General features: G+C 45.6%; 2 protein-coding genes across 10 annotated transcripts in view; one reads left to right on the top strand and one right to left on the bottom strand.

The window, feature by feature from the left end:
* The window catches only part of NETO1 (neuropilin and tolloid like 1), a 137009-nt gene extending 127320 nt beyond the window's left edge, over positions 1 to 9689 (bottom strand). For 7 of the 9 annotated variants that reach the window (XR_012028064.1, XM_072820204.1, XM_072820185.1 and 4 more), the window contains exons 1-4: positions 9268 to 9677; positions 7255 to 7308; positions 6884 to 7021; positions 40 to 288 (exon numbers count right to left, since the gene is read on the bottom strand). Coding sequence is in view for 7 of the 9 variants with exons in the window: in XM_072820204.1 (XP_072676305.1) it covers positions 40 to 288; positions 6884 to 7021; positions 7255 to 7308; positions 9268 to 9295 (469 nt within the window). In the remaining 2 variants the exon portion in view is untranslated. Of the gene's footprint in view, positions 1 to 39; positions 289 to 6883; positions 7022 to 7254; positions 7309 to 9267 lie in introns of all 9 variants that reach the window. The other 2 variants (XR_012028069.1, XM_072820214.1) reach the window with 2 other exon arrangements.
* LOC140637812 (uncharacterized) lies at positions 9294 to 15374 on the top strand. The gene is made up of 3 exons (XM_072837755.1): positions 9294 to 9362; positions 9421 to 10038; positions 12422 to 15374. Exons 1-3 carry the CDS (start codon positions 9294 to 9296, stop codon positions 12590 to 12592), a joined length of 858 nt encoding a protein of 285 aa, XP_072693856.1. The 3' UTR covers positions 12593 to 15374.
* The last annotated feature ends 346 nt before the right edge of the window (positions 15375 to 15720 follow it).

The following is a 15720-nucleotide window of genomic DNA, read 5'->3' as shown; positions in this document are numbered from 1 at the left end:
AAGAAAAAAATATAAGAAAAAAACCAAACCCTCACTTACCAGGTGTGAAATTGTATCGAGCTGAAAATCCCATAGATTCCAGCTCTCCATCAGCAAAAAATTTAATCCATAGAAATCTTCCACTGGATTTTATTACAGGTGGATTTTGTTGTCCACAAAAACGTCCAATTATTGGAGAAAATCCGAAAGGTCCATCTCGAACTTCAATATGATCAAATTTGCACTCCCAAGACGGTTCAATAGAGTACTTTTCATCAAAGTAAAGTTCAATGCACTGTCTTGGGGCAGCTGAAAAAAGGAAAGATTCTATCTAGAAGGCCATTTTTTACTCTTTAGTTTGATTTTTGTAATTCTACTTCAGATTTCATCTGTACATCTTCTATCAAACTTTGAGCATGACATGCATGGAAGTGCAAAGCAAGTTTCTAACACTTAGCATTCTAAGGGATAACATTTCTGTAAGAATGTCTTAGGGATGCTCCTTAAAACTCATGATGTTGCACACAAGATTATTTGGACATAAAATGACCATTTCGATGTCTAACACATTCCTAATAAATCACAGTATTTTTGTAAAAGACCACTAACATCAGGTTTAGAAAGTAGACGTCTTTTTGTCACCTTTCCCATATCTTCTTAAGTATCCAGTTTTAAGATCAAAAACCACTTAATGGGTGGCTTTTGGGTAGGTGGGTGGCTCAGTGGTTGAGCATCTGCCTTTGGCTCAAGTCATAATCCCGAGGTCCTGGGATTGAGTCCTGCATCAGGCTCTCTGCAGGGAGCCTGCTTCTCCCTCTGCCTGTATCTCTGCCTTTCTCTCTGTCTCTCTCATGAATAATATTAAAAAAAAAAACCACTTAGGAATTGTTCAGCACAGAGTTATCCAAACATTCAAATAGTCTCAGTCAAACGTCTTGGTTAGACCCAAATGCATATCCAAGGGCATTAAGAATACTTCTTCTAGCACACAAATCTTACCATGTTACCCTCAGGTTTCAACTTATTCAGCAACTCTCTATCAGCTACAGGAAAATGATCAATGCACTTGACATTGCAGGAGCTTTATGGGTATCCTACAACTCATACTTCCAGGGTCTCTCCACTCCACACACAGCCCAAACTCAGGCCACTTCAGACACACTGTGTTTTCTAAGGCAACAGGTTCTTTCAGGCTCTCATGTATTTTACCACTTTCTGAAGTATCTATCTTCAATTTGCTAACTCCTCTTTATGCAGGAAAATCTGCTTAAAAGAACCACTCCTCTAAATCTGCTCACTAAAGACAAAATCTATTCACCTTATTTCAGCATTTAGTACAGTACTTGTCATTGAGGATTTCTCAAAAAAAAAAAATCTCTGTTGGATGAATAGTAAATGAGCTTATCTTCATAAATGTTTTTTATAGCTCTCTAAAGAGTCAGGAAGAGCCTCATAGGGCTGGCCAGCAGCTCTAGAAACCTCCACATGGATGCATTTGCTAGTTCCCTTGCATTCTTCCTTTGCCATGTCCAAAAAAGCTCAAAATCCTGGCACTCCAGACTGATCTTCAGCCAGGATACCCCAGAATAGCCATAACAGTTGTCGAAATATCTGCACACATTTATCCTAGTTAGTAAACAGCTGTTGCCTTGAGTCCTTTGAGTGCTTCCTGGCCATGTGGCCCTCTTCAGGGACCAACACCCTCCAGAAACTTGCAAGTTACAAACTGGCACAGCAGGGTCTGCTCCCCATGTGGTCAGTAATCATTCTGAATGACTGCTATCCACACCACACCAGTTCTTAAATATGTACTGAATATCATCCTTGATTGCTTTAAAATTAAAGCCTTGCATGCATGGATATCAAAAATTTATAGAGAATTGAGATACATGATGACTTGAAATTTAGAGAATTATAGAATAATCGGAGCTCATTCGATTAAAGGTCAATGAATGTGACAAGACTATTTTAGGAATTATTATTATTTTTTTAGGAATTATTTTTAATCTCTAAAAAATGTTTATGACTCTTTGGACATTGAGAAGAGATATTTATTACTCTTACAAAAAAAAGAAAGAAAGAAAGAAAGAAAGAAAGAAAGAAAGAAAGAAAGAAAGAAAGAAAGAAAGAAAGAAAGAAAAGAAAGAAAAAAAAAAAACAGGAATGGTTTTACCAACCACTACTGTATATTCACAGAGGTCAACAAATGTACTATTACCATAATGGTAGATTTGATGATGTTTCAATGATTTTTTTAAACATCTGCAAATTGGAAAGTATCCTAAGAAATTATTTGGAAAACCATGTTTTTCCCCTTGAGGTTATTAGTCCCATAACAAAAAGGCAAAGGCTTAAGAAAGTGGACCTATTATTAGCGTTAAGCAGATTGTTTATATGTATTACAATCTTATAGACTGTGCCTGGTTGGTTATCTCCTCTTTGGCAAGCCAGTATGATAAGTTTTAGAGGAAAATAAACAATTTCAGAATGAAGAATGTTTTTTTTTTAGATGTAAATAATGTATGGCTTAGGGAATAGTAAAGCAATGAGGGCAACCTTTGCTAATTTACTTAAATCTCTATTAAGCAATAATATCAATCTATTTTTCCTTATTAAGAAATGCAGGGCCATCAAACATGAGCTCATTTATGTATATCTTTATTTTCACTGTTGCTTAACTTCTGTCCAACATGGATGAAGAAACCTCTCAACATTCCTTCACAACACTTACTATCATCATGGCTTTGGGTAGGCCTACACTTAATGTGGACAGTCTATCTTTCTTTGGTCCAGCACATTGAGCTACACACACTCATACATGAAATTCCACTAACTGAATTTTAGAAGGCAGTAAAATAACGTTTTAAAAATAAGCATGTCATAGAGTTGTTGTAATTAAAAACAAGTGATTATAGGGATGCCTGGCTCAGTGGTTGAGTGTCTGCCTCTGGCTCAGGTCGTGATCCTGGGGTCCTGGGATCAAGTCCGACATCAGGGTCCCTGCAAGGAGCCTGCTTCTCCCTCTGCCTATGTCTCTGAGTCTTTCTGTGTGTCTCATGAATAAATAAAAAAAATATTTTTTTAAAAAAGGGATGATAGTGTATGCGAGTCCCTGGAAACTAAGTTTAGCTCCCTACACTTACATTTTCCTCCCTTTCCAATCACTAATGCACAGCTGCCTTGCGCTTCTACATTTTCTCTAAGTCATCTTGTATCTAAATCTGAGGTTCCTTTTTGAGAGGTCTTAACCCCTCCTAACATGTCTTTGGACACACTGGAACGTCTGAGTACTTTCACCTGAATAGTGCACAGAGGTACCAGATATTGCCTCCTATTTGTGGACAAGCTGAAATCCATGAAAGGGATCTTTATTTCTGGGACTAGGACTCCACCCTCATTCCTCAGAATCTATCTGCCCTCAAGAAACTTGACCGATGACTTAGACCTTTCTTGTATTTTACATTTACCTTTTTCTATCGAATAGGCTACTCTTTTCATAATGAAACATGACAATATGCCCCCAGAAAGAAGAAAGGACAAAGAGAATTTGTCTTTCTACCTTCGGTCCACCAATATCCACCCCCCACAACTCCATCATCTGTGAGCCAGCCTCTGCCCCCATGAGGGCAATGAGTGCACAAATCCTAAGGTTACCATCAGCCTCTCAAAGGCTTCCTGCAATAGATGTGTTTGCTTTTTCCTCATCTCTCTTTGCTGTGATAACTGGTACTTTAACTACTCCCTTCCTCCTGAAATGTTACCTGCACTATATGCTAGGTCATCTTTCACCTGACCTCCAGTCCATCTTGTAGGTTTGTCCTGCACAGTCCCTGCTACCCTTCTCCTTATGCTCCCAACCCTTACCTGTTGTTTTTCAGAAACCTATCCTATGTCATCTTTCCGCTCCTTCTAGAACAGTGCTCTGGGTGCCACTGGAATTCCAATGGAGAGCTATTATAATATATGAGGCCCACAGCTCCATCAAAGACCGATTCAACCAGACTTCTTGGGGACAGACCCAAGCATCTGTATTTTTTGAAAGATTTAAAACATAGTGCTCCAACTATTCTCTCTGCATCATTTTATTCATACCAAGAGTCTCAACAACAATCCATATTTATGACTTATAAATATCTATTTTTAGCCTAGAGCTCTCCCGTCAGCTAAAGACTCATGTATCCTATTTCTTTACGGGACATCTCCATAAACACCAAAATGGAATTCATTATTTTTTCCTGTAAACCCTTTTTCTCCACCCATGTTCTTTACCTGGCATAGCAATTCCAACTATACATCAAGCCAAAAACTTTGGAATAGTCTTGAGATTTCCTCCCTTTCCTCCCCACATTCCATCACTCATGACTCAGTTTCCCAAAGACCTCTCACTTCTTCCTTTGACACCACACACAGCCAACGCCACTTGTGTAGTTCAGGCTTTCTCTGTGATTTACATGGTCTTTCACAAAAGCTTCTGCTTACATCTCTTGCTTCAGTCCAAAATATCAACACATTATCTCTCCACCTAAATTATTTCCATGTCACGCTGCTGTCTATCATACAAAGCTCAAACTGCCATGGCTGGAGTAGATAGAAAACCAAGTTTTCCTTTATCTGAGACTGTCGACTTCATGAGCCTCCTTATTTGTTCCTCTTCTACACATGGGTCCTGATCACACCGTATCTCAAACTTTTGCACAGGCCATTCTGTATAGAGAATTACCTCTCAGAAGTTCTTCAAAACTAAGCAGAAGTATCTCCTCCTCCTGATAGGCTCCTCTCCTCTCTGCTTCAAATACTGCTGATTTGGGGTCCCTTTAGATTGTTTACGAAAGGGGCATGGTCCTCAGACCATATTATAAGTTCCCCAGGCAAGTTCCATGGTTGTTTTGTTAAAGACTCTCTAAACTGTACCTAGAAGAGTGCTGGTTTCTTAGTAGTTGTTCAATAAATATTTGTTAAATAAATGTTTGGATGAAACAGTGGCTAGGGGCACCTGGGTGACTCAGTCGGTCAGGCATCTGCCTTTGGCTCACTCAGGTCATGGTCTCAGGGTCCTGGGATGGAAGCCCATGTCAGACATCCTGCTCATTGGAGAGTCCGCTTCTCTCTTTCCCTCTGCCTCTATCCTCCCTCCCCACTTGTGCTCTCAGCTCTTTCTCATGCTCTCTCTCTCTCAAATGAATAAATAAAATAATAAAAAAAAAAGAAAAAGAAAAAAACAGTGGCTGGTAGGAAGTACTTCAAAAAGAGTGTAGACGTATGATTAATAGTAACAGGAGATTCTATTGACTTCACAACTTTAAGTTTTGGCCTTGACATAACTACGAAAGAATGTAAATATGTGCATAAATATTAAAATAAAATGCTGGTGATGCTTTTTAATTCTAAATAACTATAAACACGAAAGCACAATTAATTTGCAAAGATTTGCTTCTGAATTAATCCTTTAAATGAGAGAACTAATTGATTTTATTCTTTTTAATAATTCAAAGTTCTAAAATACCATTGCTTCAAAACACAAATTATGTGAATTTAAGCAAGACATTTAACCTCTCTGTGCCTATTTCTCGGTCTATAAAATGAGAACAACAAAAAAACCCTACTTCCTACGATTAAATGTTCTAATACATGCTAAGTTCTTTCAGAGTTATATATATTTTATATATATATGTATATATATATATTATATATATATATGTATATATAATACACGCGCACACATATGCATATAATAGATAAGGAATATTAACTTGGTAAAAAGAACCACTAAGTATAAGCCAGAATTTCCATATTTCAATTTCCTTTTCTATCAATCACATGAGGAATAAAACTGCCAGAGCTGAGATTTCTCAGTTTTATCCTTTTATGAAAGAAGCTTCTTTTCCCTTCTGCTTTTAGCGCAGGGTGTCTTTAGTAAAAGTTCACCCTCAAGCACAAAAAAAGAGAGAGGTAGTATCTTTAACTTAAAAGTCACAGAAAGGAAAAAGAATCATTTCTAGATAAGAATTCTTGGAATCAGTAAAACAGAGAGCATTTCTCTTTCAAAGATCTACCAAATGAACTTGCCCCTCATTTAGGTATAAATACTGAGCATACACTGTCTTTTTCATTAAGATGTCTCAATCTGTCTCTGCCTGAGTGGGTGGAGGGATGAAGAAGGGTTGCAGGTTTGGGGCTATTAGGTATTAACACTTAAACAATATTGAAATCTTCATCACTAGATGAAATGATCATTCATTTTAGAAAGCTGTACTTAATCGAGTGGTGTCCGCAAGGGTAATGGAAATTGGAAATGTCCAAAGGCAAATGAATCTCTTTTTCAGCACTATTTATCTTTTGAGTTAGGAAAGAAAATGATGAAAAGAAGCATCATAATTTGGAATCCTGACTTTGGCACTGAAGTATGATAATGTCACTTGTGAGCACAAATTAAGGCAGCTATCATTCAGATTGTTTGGAAACATGATTATAGATTTATTTTTGACATTAAGATGTATTTTTGTACTTGATATTATTAAGGGGAAAAATAACGAATATATAGGTTTTTCTACTGTCACCCAAAAAATACTAGTTTCTAAAATCGTTATACATTAGGTAACATTATGCCAACTCTGCATCCATTCCATTAATTTAGAATTCTAAATCAATTAAATCAACTGCAAAATCAACTGTTATCGATTAGCTTTTATTTGCCAGAATGTACTTATTCATATCCCATTACTAATAATTTCAATAATTAGCTTGATTCCAAATTTTACAGTTATTGATTCATTAAGAGATATTTCTCTGCACGGTCTCCAAAACCAATTTTTGTAACGTCCGTAGGCAATACTCTCCGTCTAAAGCATAGAGGTGGCCAGGTTTGGCTTGGAGCTCTCCCCAGCCCTGGCTCTATCCCCCTTACCTTCTATGATGTAGATGCACTCTCGGTCAGGGGGGTACTTGCTGGGGTAGTTGGGAGAGGTAAAGATACCTCCCTCTGCATGTTTTGTCCAAGTTCCACACTGCACTGACTTCTGAGTTTCCGAGGTGGTTTGCTTTTCTGTAAAAAATAAAAACAGAAGCCATCATCCAGTTTTCTCTAGGACTAAAAATAGAGAGGACATTCTTATAATATCCATTAGCAAATTAATTTTCAAATGTTGTCTTAGTCAAAATCAATCAGTTATACACACTATAAAATGTGCAGATATTCTGGAATATTAAGAATACAGGGAACACAGGAAAAGGTAAATAATTAGAGGTCTTCCACTGCATTTTCCCAAAGAAACACACCTGTTCCTTTCTTGGTTGCCCCAGACAAATGGAAGATGATTAAACTTGCTACAACTGAAACAGAAAAGAAAAATTAGAAAGAGGTCATATCAATCAATACACACTGAAATGATCACATTCTATAACAACATAAGGATCAAATAATATCAAAGCAGATTAATTGTATTACTGTTAACTGTTCCACGTTAACTCAGAATATGCCAAAACTGGTTAGAAATGCACAAATCAGGAAAATTTCGGAATCCCTCCAGGAAGTAATGCAAGTTAGGGATGGATGAGACTCAAAAACTGCATATGTGTACCTCAAGACTTCAGAGGCAATACTGTAATCTAGTCTTGTCACATTAGAGTAGGACTTCAGGACCCGTATTTTTTCTAAACTGCCCTTGGGGAATGGCTTTGCTAGGGCCTCTGAAGGAAGAGTGAACCAGCTGAAAGGCTGTAAGGACAAAGGATGTGGAAGGACTCCATGACTGACCTAAGGTGGTGTTGTATCTGAGAAAATAAGTACTTAGGCAAATCTTTAAGGCCGGTGGGGGGAGGGGAACAGGAGAAAAACATAAATGTGGGTTGGAGGCATTAAGCAGCATTATAAAAATGTTTCTTACAAAAAGGTACTATACCACCAAGTAACCACTTCCTAAGCTATGAAATTAATTCCTCCTAACCTTAACTTCGACTTAATATTTAGTATTACCCAGAAATAGACTCTTACTGTAAGAAAGGTGATTTCTCTGAGGATTTTACTGAGCCAGTTTTTCAGTTACCAAAGAGATGATCTGCAACAAGAGTAAGTCTGCAAAGCCCCCCGCAACCGGAACTTCTCTGTTTTACTTTCACATCTTGATTCACTCAACATTTTTATAGAGCCTGAAACTAGAAAAGTAATAAAACAAGCTAGTCTTCAGAATTACTAGTTTTTTCCTCTCTTACTCTGTCCTTGTTATTTGTTTGGTTCCCTAAAAGCTCTAAATTCCACTAGGTGGGTAATCCTATTTCCACTCAAAATTAATTTGGGAAAGGGAAGGTATAATTCACAAGGATTTCCCAAGCTGAAGCTCTCGGCAGGAGCTTACGCGTTTGTTTTCAGATTCTTCCAAGAAAAGAATGCGGGCCTTTCTATCGATGTCTGAGAAAGTGTATCAGTTCCCGTATCTGTACTCCTGCCTGCTCATCTGCTTTTAGATCACAACACTGGCCGTGGCGGTGGTTTAAACAGGCAAATAATAATAATAATAATAATAATAATAATAATCAATAAAATAAAATCTTATTTTAACTTGCCATGGTTCTAGACACACACGAGCACACAGGTACACGGCCGTCAGTACGAGGACGTACGCGCGGTGCTGTCTTTACTCTGCTTTTCCTGTTTTGATGGAATCACACGCGGAAACACGTACTACGACGAGCGCATCCACAAAGCCGGACTTTGAGCCGCGTGGCACAGGACTCACGCTGGAATCCTAGCTTTTTAACGTGAAATCTCCAGCACTCGTTGCCTCGCGCTGCCTTTTACTTTGCAGCCTTCCGAGGCCATTTTCCGCCCCGCCGCACGCGCCCCCACGCACCCCGCGGCGCGACACCCGAGGTCTCGGGGCCCCCGGCGCGGGCGCTGGCGCTCGTCCTCCCGCAGGCGCCCGAGAGTCCCTCCTGGGGTGAACCCCGGGCCGGCGGCGCTCGGGAGGCCCCGCGGGAGGACTCAGCCCGCGCGCCCGCCCCTGCCGCCCGCGCCTGCCGCCCGCGCCCGCCGCCCGCGCCCGGGCCCCCTCGCCGCCGCTCCCGCACGTGCTCGCCCCCGCCCCAGGCCGTTGGGCGCACGGAGGACGCGGTCCTGCGCCGCCCCCGCGCCTCCCGCGACCGCGCGGCAACCCAGAAAGTTTACAGGCGCCGGCCCGGGCGGCGGCGGCGGCGGCGGCGGCGGCGAGGCTGCTCCCTGCGCGTTCGGCCACGCGGGAGGAGGGGGGAGGAGGAGGGACGGCGCGGGGCCCGCGCGGCGGGAAAGGTACTCACTGTGCAACAAACTGCGTCCATAGATCATGTCTGTTCGTTACACCAGAGGCTCCGCGCTCCACGAATTCCATTTAGAGACGGGAAGACTTGCAGTGGTGGGGAGAGGACGGAGTCGGGGGGATTGTAAATGTGCGAACCCACAACCGAATTAAGGGGGGAGAGGGAGGGGGGAGAGAGCCGAGCCCACACAGCAGCAAGATCCGAATCCTGGCGTCCTCCGCCCCTGGCTCGCTGTCGCTGTCGCTGTCGCCGTCGCTCGCTCTCTCACCGCCGCGAAGCCAGCATCCCCACCATGACGCTCGCATCACACCCGGGCGCCGGGCGCCACCATCGGCACCGCCGGCGGCATCACCCTCCTCCTTTGCATCATCGCCGCCGCCGCAGCTGTCAGGAGGACGCGCGGGCAGCCGGCGCGCGGGCGGCGGCGGGCGCGGGGCGAGCCCTGGGGCGCCGGGGCCGGGCCGGGGCCGGGGCCGGGGCCGGGGCCGGGGCCGGGGCCGGGCGGCGGGCGCGGCGAGGCGGGGGCCAGTCCAGTCCGACGGCAGCGACGGGGCGGGCGGCGGCGGCGGCGGCTGGGGCGCGCTCAGTCCCCAGTTTCATACACCACGAGCAGCAGGTCGGAGCAGCGTCTCCGGGAGGACGTCCGGCAGCAGCCCTCCTCTCGCCAGCCCTTGGGGATCTCCCGCTGAGGCATTGAAGACAGGGGGAAGGGGTCCGTCATCGGCTCGCGGGCTCCGCGCCACCTCTGCGATCTTGCGGAAAGAGGAGCGGGTGGGTGGGCGTCTGGGAGGAGGCGTGAGGGTGGCGGAGGGGAACCGGGGTGGCCGAGGGGGCGGGGAGGGGGGAGGGGGGAGGAGGGAGGAGGAAGGAGCGGGAAGACGGCAGAGTTACCAGGTGGGCGCCTGAGTCATAGCCGTGGGCTGCGCGACCCTCCGGGAAGCCCGGGGCCGGGGCGAACCTGGGCGGCGCGGCGCGGCCGGCGCCCCCGGGGCTGGTGCGCGGCGGAATGGGGCGGCGGCGGCGGCTGCAAGGACATCACACCCGCTCGGATCCCGGGGGGAGGGGAGGGGAGGGGGGTGAGGACCAGGCTGGGATCCGTCACTCGGCCGGCGCGGGCTGAGGGGGCCCGAGCGGAGCAGGCAAATCCCCAGCCGGATCCCTACGCCCGGTACTCGGCGGGCGAGGGGGAGGGGCCATCGCGTGACAACCCCCTTTGGGGCTCAGTTTTCACTTTTTGAGGCTTGGAGATTGCGGTCGATCTGTACCCCACAGATTGCTCTGTCTAGAGGAAGCGGGTTTTCCCTCTCCTCGGGGCTCGGTGGGGGCGGGGGCGGGGGGCGGCGGGGGGCGGGCTCTGCCGTGGGCCGCGCTCTCGGGCTGGAGCCGAGGCCGGGGCGCGCCGCAGGCAAAGGCAGCAGCAAAAGTTTCGCGGTCAGTGGCCTGGCCGGATGCGGAGGTCGCCCCCAGCAAACTGCTTCTGCGAAGTCGCCTTCCTCCTCCCCACGCCATTTAGAACCCGCGAGGCAAGCCCAGAACCCCTCCTGCCCCACCTCTACAGGCACAGGCGCGCGCGCACAGCGCGCTTAACTCGGGGGCGGGGGGGGAAGAGTTGCTGGGGAAACAGCCCCGGAACAGCCCCGGCTCGTAAAATGCGAATAAATGAATAGGAAGGAACGGGAAACAGCGGGCGGCCGGCGGAGGGCCGGAGCGGCGGGACTGAGGGGGAGGCCCTCCCGGCCGCTGCCGCAGCACCTCCTCCCCCCCCCCCCGCCCCAGCCCCGGCCCCGGCCCCGGCCCCGGCGCCCTCCCCGGCCGCTGCGGACTGGCCGCGCCACCCGGACCCCGCGGCCCCGAAGCCGGAGACCCCCCCCCGCCACCGCCTCCGCGGTCCCGGCCCCCCGCAAACCCCCCGCTCCCGAGCGCGGCCTGGGGCTTGGTTGGGGGCTCGGCAGAACTAAGGAGGCCGGCGGCCGAGAGGCGGGGCGCCGCGGAGCCTGGGATCACCTCCGAAGGCCGAGGAGAGAGGACAGGCCCGTGAGCGCCGACGCGAGAGCGCTGGCGCCGGGCTGCGGCCGCCGCGGGGCTCCCGGCCTGGCCTCCACCCCCCGCACCTGCTGCTGCGGCGCGGGCCCCCGCCTGGGGGCGTGCGTGCGGGTGGCGGTGCCCGCGCCCGGGCCGCCTGCCCCCCACGGTGGCCGCTGGGGGCCGGGGGCGGGGGGGGCTCCTGCCCGTCACGTGGCAGAGGGACCGTGAGGCGACCCCGGAGGCCAGCAGGGCTCCCCGGGACCAGACCCAACCTCCAGACTCCTTCCACTGAGCTTTTGGTTCCTGGATCCCAGGCAACTGCGAGTCCTCGACGTGGCCGGGAGAGGGTGTGTGTGTGTGTGTGTGTGTGTGTGTGTGTGTGTGCCCGCGCGCGTGTGTCCGTGTGTCTTTCCATCCATTTCATGAACGGTGGGTAGATGGGGCAGGAAGGAACGAAGGCCAGAGGGACAGATCGACAGCAGAGACTGCGCACCCGCCGAGCGCCAGCTCCACGCGAACTTGGCGCGGGAGAGAGGAGCTGCCGGCTCAAGAGCCCGGGGTTGGCGCATCCACAGGAAGCCAGGAGGAGCGCCCGGGAAACCAGTTGTATCTGGCCACGCAGTCCCTGTAGAAGGGTCGAGTGGGAAGTAGGCTGGGGGGGGGGGGGGTCCCGCGGGAGTCGGGGGACCCCTGCGTGATTCTTGCGCCAGCGCTGGGGTTGGGGGTGGAGGGGAGTGCAGATGCGGAAGAGATGCCCCAACTGCAAAGAAGCACAAGCGACCAGAGGGTGGTCAGGAGCCCCTTAGAGTGGCTGGTAGATGCGTGAGTAGATAGATGGCGAAGAGGCAGGGGCCCGAGGCGGGAGGGCGGCCCCTGAGAAATAGTCCACACCAAATGTTCATAGTGGAAGGCTGAAACCTTTAAAACCGGATGGTAATTACAGTTTACATCCGGAAAATATGTCTTCTTTAGGAAAATGATAAAACCATCCAACAGCAGCGATGTTAAATTATATATCTGAAGGGAAATTACTGCATTTCTCAGTTGCCATTTGAAGAGGATAGAAACTTGGTCTTTGCTAAATCCACCCACTCAGGTATGTCTAACGTGTTTCCTACTCTTCACCCAGGTCAGTTTCCCAGCACCCCGAACGTTACTGGGCCAAGGAAGTGGCCACCGAAATTTTGCTGCAAAAGGGGTTCTTGCTGGAAATGCAGGAAGGAAATCCCAGAAGAGAAAAAAGGAGGGGATGGCAGGGGTGATACAAACGTTTATACATTTTCTCACTGCTCCACCATAACCTAATGGCTCCGCGTGTCTGTGTTGCAAGTCCAATTCTCTGACATAGTGGCCTGTTTGATTTATGAACCCCAGCGCTCTCCTGGGCGTGTCTGGGGCTAAGACATGGCATTTCTGCTCAGACCTCAGTGCTGAGGGCATGAGTATGCACGTCCTGGACCAGGTCCTCCGCTCACTCACCCAGAGACTGAGACTGACCCGTGGTGTGGCTTTGAACTATTGCCCTAATCCTCCTGGGCTGTGACTGCAACTTTTCCTTGAAAATTCTATTCATTTTCCTACACAGGCATGCAGAAATACTTTTAACTACCCACCACATTCTGCTCTGTTGGCACACTGCCTTCTCACTTTTGAGTTCAGAACCGCCACTTGCTGAGTAATGCTACCTCCCTAATGGGAACCCACAAGATATTTTTTTTCTGAGAAAAACCAACATATGGGAAAAGTTGAGCTTCTCCAAGGAAGGTTATGCATACATATGGTCCAACCTCAAGACATGATTGTTTTGAAACGGAGTGGTTATAAGCGGAGAGCTTTCCCTCAAAGAACTGTCCCAGAAGAGCATGCTTGTCATAGTTCTTCAAAATCAACCTCGAAATAGAGACTGCTTCTAGAAGATAAGGCTAAATGCATACTTCTGGAACCCAGTCAAGGTGACAGTGGTTTCCTTACACTTCCACTTTATAACAAAGCCCTTAAAAGAATTGGTTTAGGACACTTGCTCCTCTGATTCAAAAGCAAGTAGTATTTGTCTGCTTGCTCATAGCTCTGTATAGAAAATTAAATGCTCCAGAGCCTCTCGGACTCTTTCCTTAATTCATCTGTGGTATTGGCATCCTCAAAGTTGTTTTCATATGGCTGTCACAGGTGATATTACAAAACAACAAATGAAATAGTGCTTCTGACACACTCTATATTAAACAATTTTATTTTAAAGAAATTATTTTCGTTTATTTACATAGTTACATAAAGTTGTGAGTTTTTTTCATTTTATTAACTCACCAATCTACCCATCATGGTGTTAGTTTATCAAACACATTTATTCATACATATGTGTTGACAAATATCAGAGTGTCTTTAAAAATTGTCTGCAATTCTTACATGAAACTGGTTTGAACCAACATGGGAAGCCATTTCCCTTGAACAGCCTGTAAATATATCATGACAGCGTAGAAAATCTTCATTTTACAGAAAATAGTTAAAAGCATCGAAATCTTACATTTAAACCAGGCAAGATATCTTATGAACATGGCTAGAGAAATAAAACATGTTTTTCTTAGAAGTATGAATACGTTGTGTTGTTAGGTATCACAGGACCATTAGCCTCTTGTGGTGGAAAATTATCGGGCCACTATGCTATTTAGCCAGTTTTCATCAGTACTTAGAGTTGTATGGTCATTGTCCACACTGTTTCATATCAAATGATAGCCGTGCTCCAGGAACAATGTATTATTATCTCTGTCTGGGGAAATGTGAGATGAATAAAAATAATTCCATGATCCACCAGTCCATGCAAAAATTTAGAAAAACCTTATTTTCCTTCTGACTGATATTTAGTTGACAGTGGCTTATAAAAATAACATCAAAAATGTTTTAAAAAAATCACTAGCCTAATGAATAGCTTGTAGTCTATAAATCAGCATAAACAAAAGAGACGTCTATAATGATCATCCTGAGATAGAAAGATCCTGTACTCTCTGTACAGGATCCACCTTTGTACTGACTTAAGCCACAGCATCTACTCACTGTGATTTTGGGGAAGAAAACAATCTCTGGTTGAAAAAGGCATTTAACCACATTTGGCAGATATAAGTTTAGCTGAAAAACAAACGTATGCATTTCATGGCAAAACATTCATTAAGAAATACAAAGTTTCACTTAAAGTTGCTAAATCACATATGTGATTATGGCCTATGGGTCAGATATAATTTTTTATCCTTGGGACGCCTGGGTGGCTCAGCGGTGGAGCATCTGTCTTCAGCCCAGGGCATGATCCTGGAGTCCTAGGATCGAGTTCCACATTGGGCTCCCTGCATGGAGCCTGTTTCTCCCTCCGCCTATGTCTCTGCCTCTCTCTCTCTCTCTGTCTCTCATGAATAAATAGATAAAATCTTTTTTAAAAATCATAATAATGTTTTATCTTTAATTATATAAGTTAAAAGCATCACTGAAATTTACTTCCTTTATATATTTAGGACACATAATATTATTATGATGGTGATTCATTGGGTGTCAAGTAGATGCTTTAGAAAATAGCAAAAGTCAGGATGTGCTTGTTGAGAGTAACCCTGAATATTGGGCTAGGACAAGACTTATGTCTGACTCATGAAATAATTCTAGAGTGAACCGCTATGGTTTATGGAAATGAATGTTGAATCAAAATACTGTTTTTTTTAAATATATATAATAGCAAAGTCATGTATCTACTCTTCTTTCCTTGGATGTCCATTCTTTTATATTCAATATGTTATCAGGAAATATCCCAAATGTTTTCATTTCCTTTTGCAAGACAAGAAGAGAAATATAAAATAGCTCTTTCCTCCAGTTTTAGGGCAGACGGAATTGCAAAAAAATACAATTTCAGAGGGAGTGATACTGCAGCAGAATTTTTGCCAAGCGTTACAGTTACGATGATTTTAAAACATCAAGGGAAAATGCCATCAATGCTTTTTCGTAAATGTATCATTTAAAATAGTAGTCTTCAAAATAGTTTTCTAATTGACATATGTAGTTAATTTTTCAATATAGGTCTCTTGGAAATAAAGGATTTATTATAGTTACAACTGGCTGTGCACAGTACATGCCTCCTGTCATAATTGCTGTTCCTTCTAAAAGGATGATTTCTAACTGAGTGGAAGAAAAGAAGAGGTGGCTGGAAAGGATATAAAGCACTAAACTTCTGAGGGGCACTCTGATAGCTGTCTTAACACAGTCCTTTGCACAGAATGGCCTTCTGTCAAGGAATAGATAGGGAAAGAATGGAACAGACCCAGACCGGTAAGAATTATTATATATGCACAAGATACAAATTTGAATATTTTATTTTTTTAAATAGGTTTGCTTAGAGACTGTAAGCTGGATGGCATGTTTGGTATTATAGGAACCAGTTCCCACGAGGTCAGGGTACGA

This window comes from Canis lupus, chromosome 1 (genome assembly GCF_048164855.1).
Source record: "Canis lupus baileyi chromosome 1, mCanLup2.hap1, whole genome shotgun sequence".
Lineage (NCBI taxonomy): Eukaryota > Metazoa > Chordata > Mammalia > Carnivora > Canidae > Canis > Canis lupus.
The sequence above is the reverse complement of the archived record's forward strand: the minus strand, read 5'-3'. Positions and strand labels throughout refer to the sequence as shown.

Excerpts from the sequence above, each read along its gene's own strand:
- LOC140637812 (XM_072837755.1), top strand. The coding sequence starts at position 9,294 with ATGTCTGTTCGTTACACCAGAGGCTCCGCGCTCCACGAATTCCATTTA. Across the intron at positions 9,363-9,420 it reads AGACGGGAAGACTTGCAGTG|GGGGGAGAGGGAGGGGGGAG; the intron begins GTGGGGAGAGGA and ends AACCGAATTAAG. Across the intron at positions 10,039-12,421 it reads TCTTGCGGAAAGAGGAGCGG|GTCAGTTTCCCAGCACCCCG; the intron begins GTGGGTGGGCGT and ends CTCTTCACCCAG.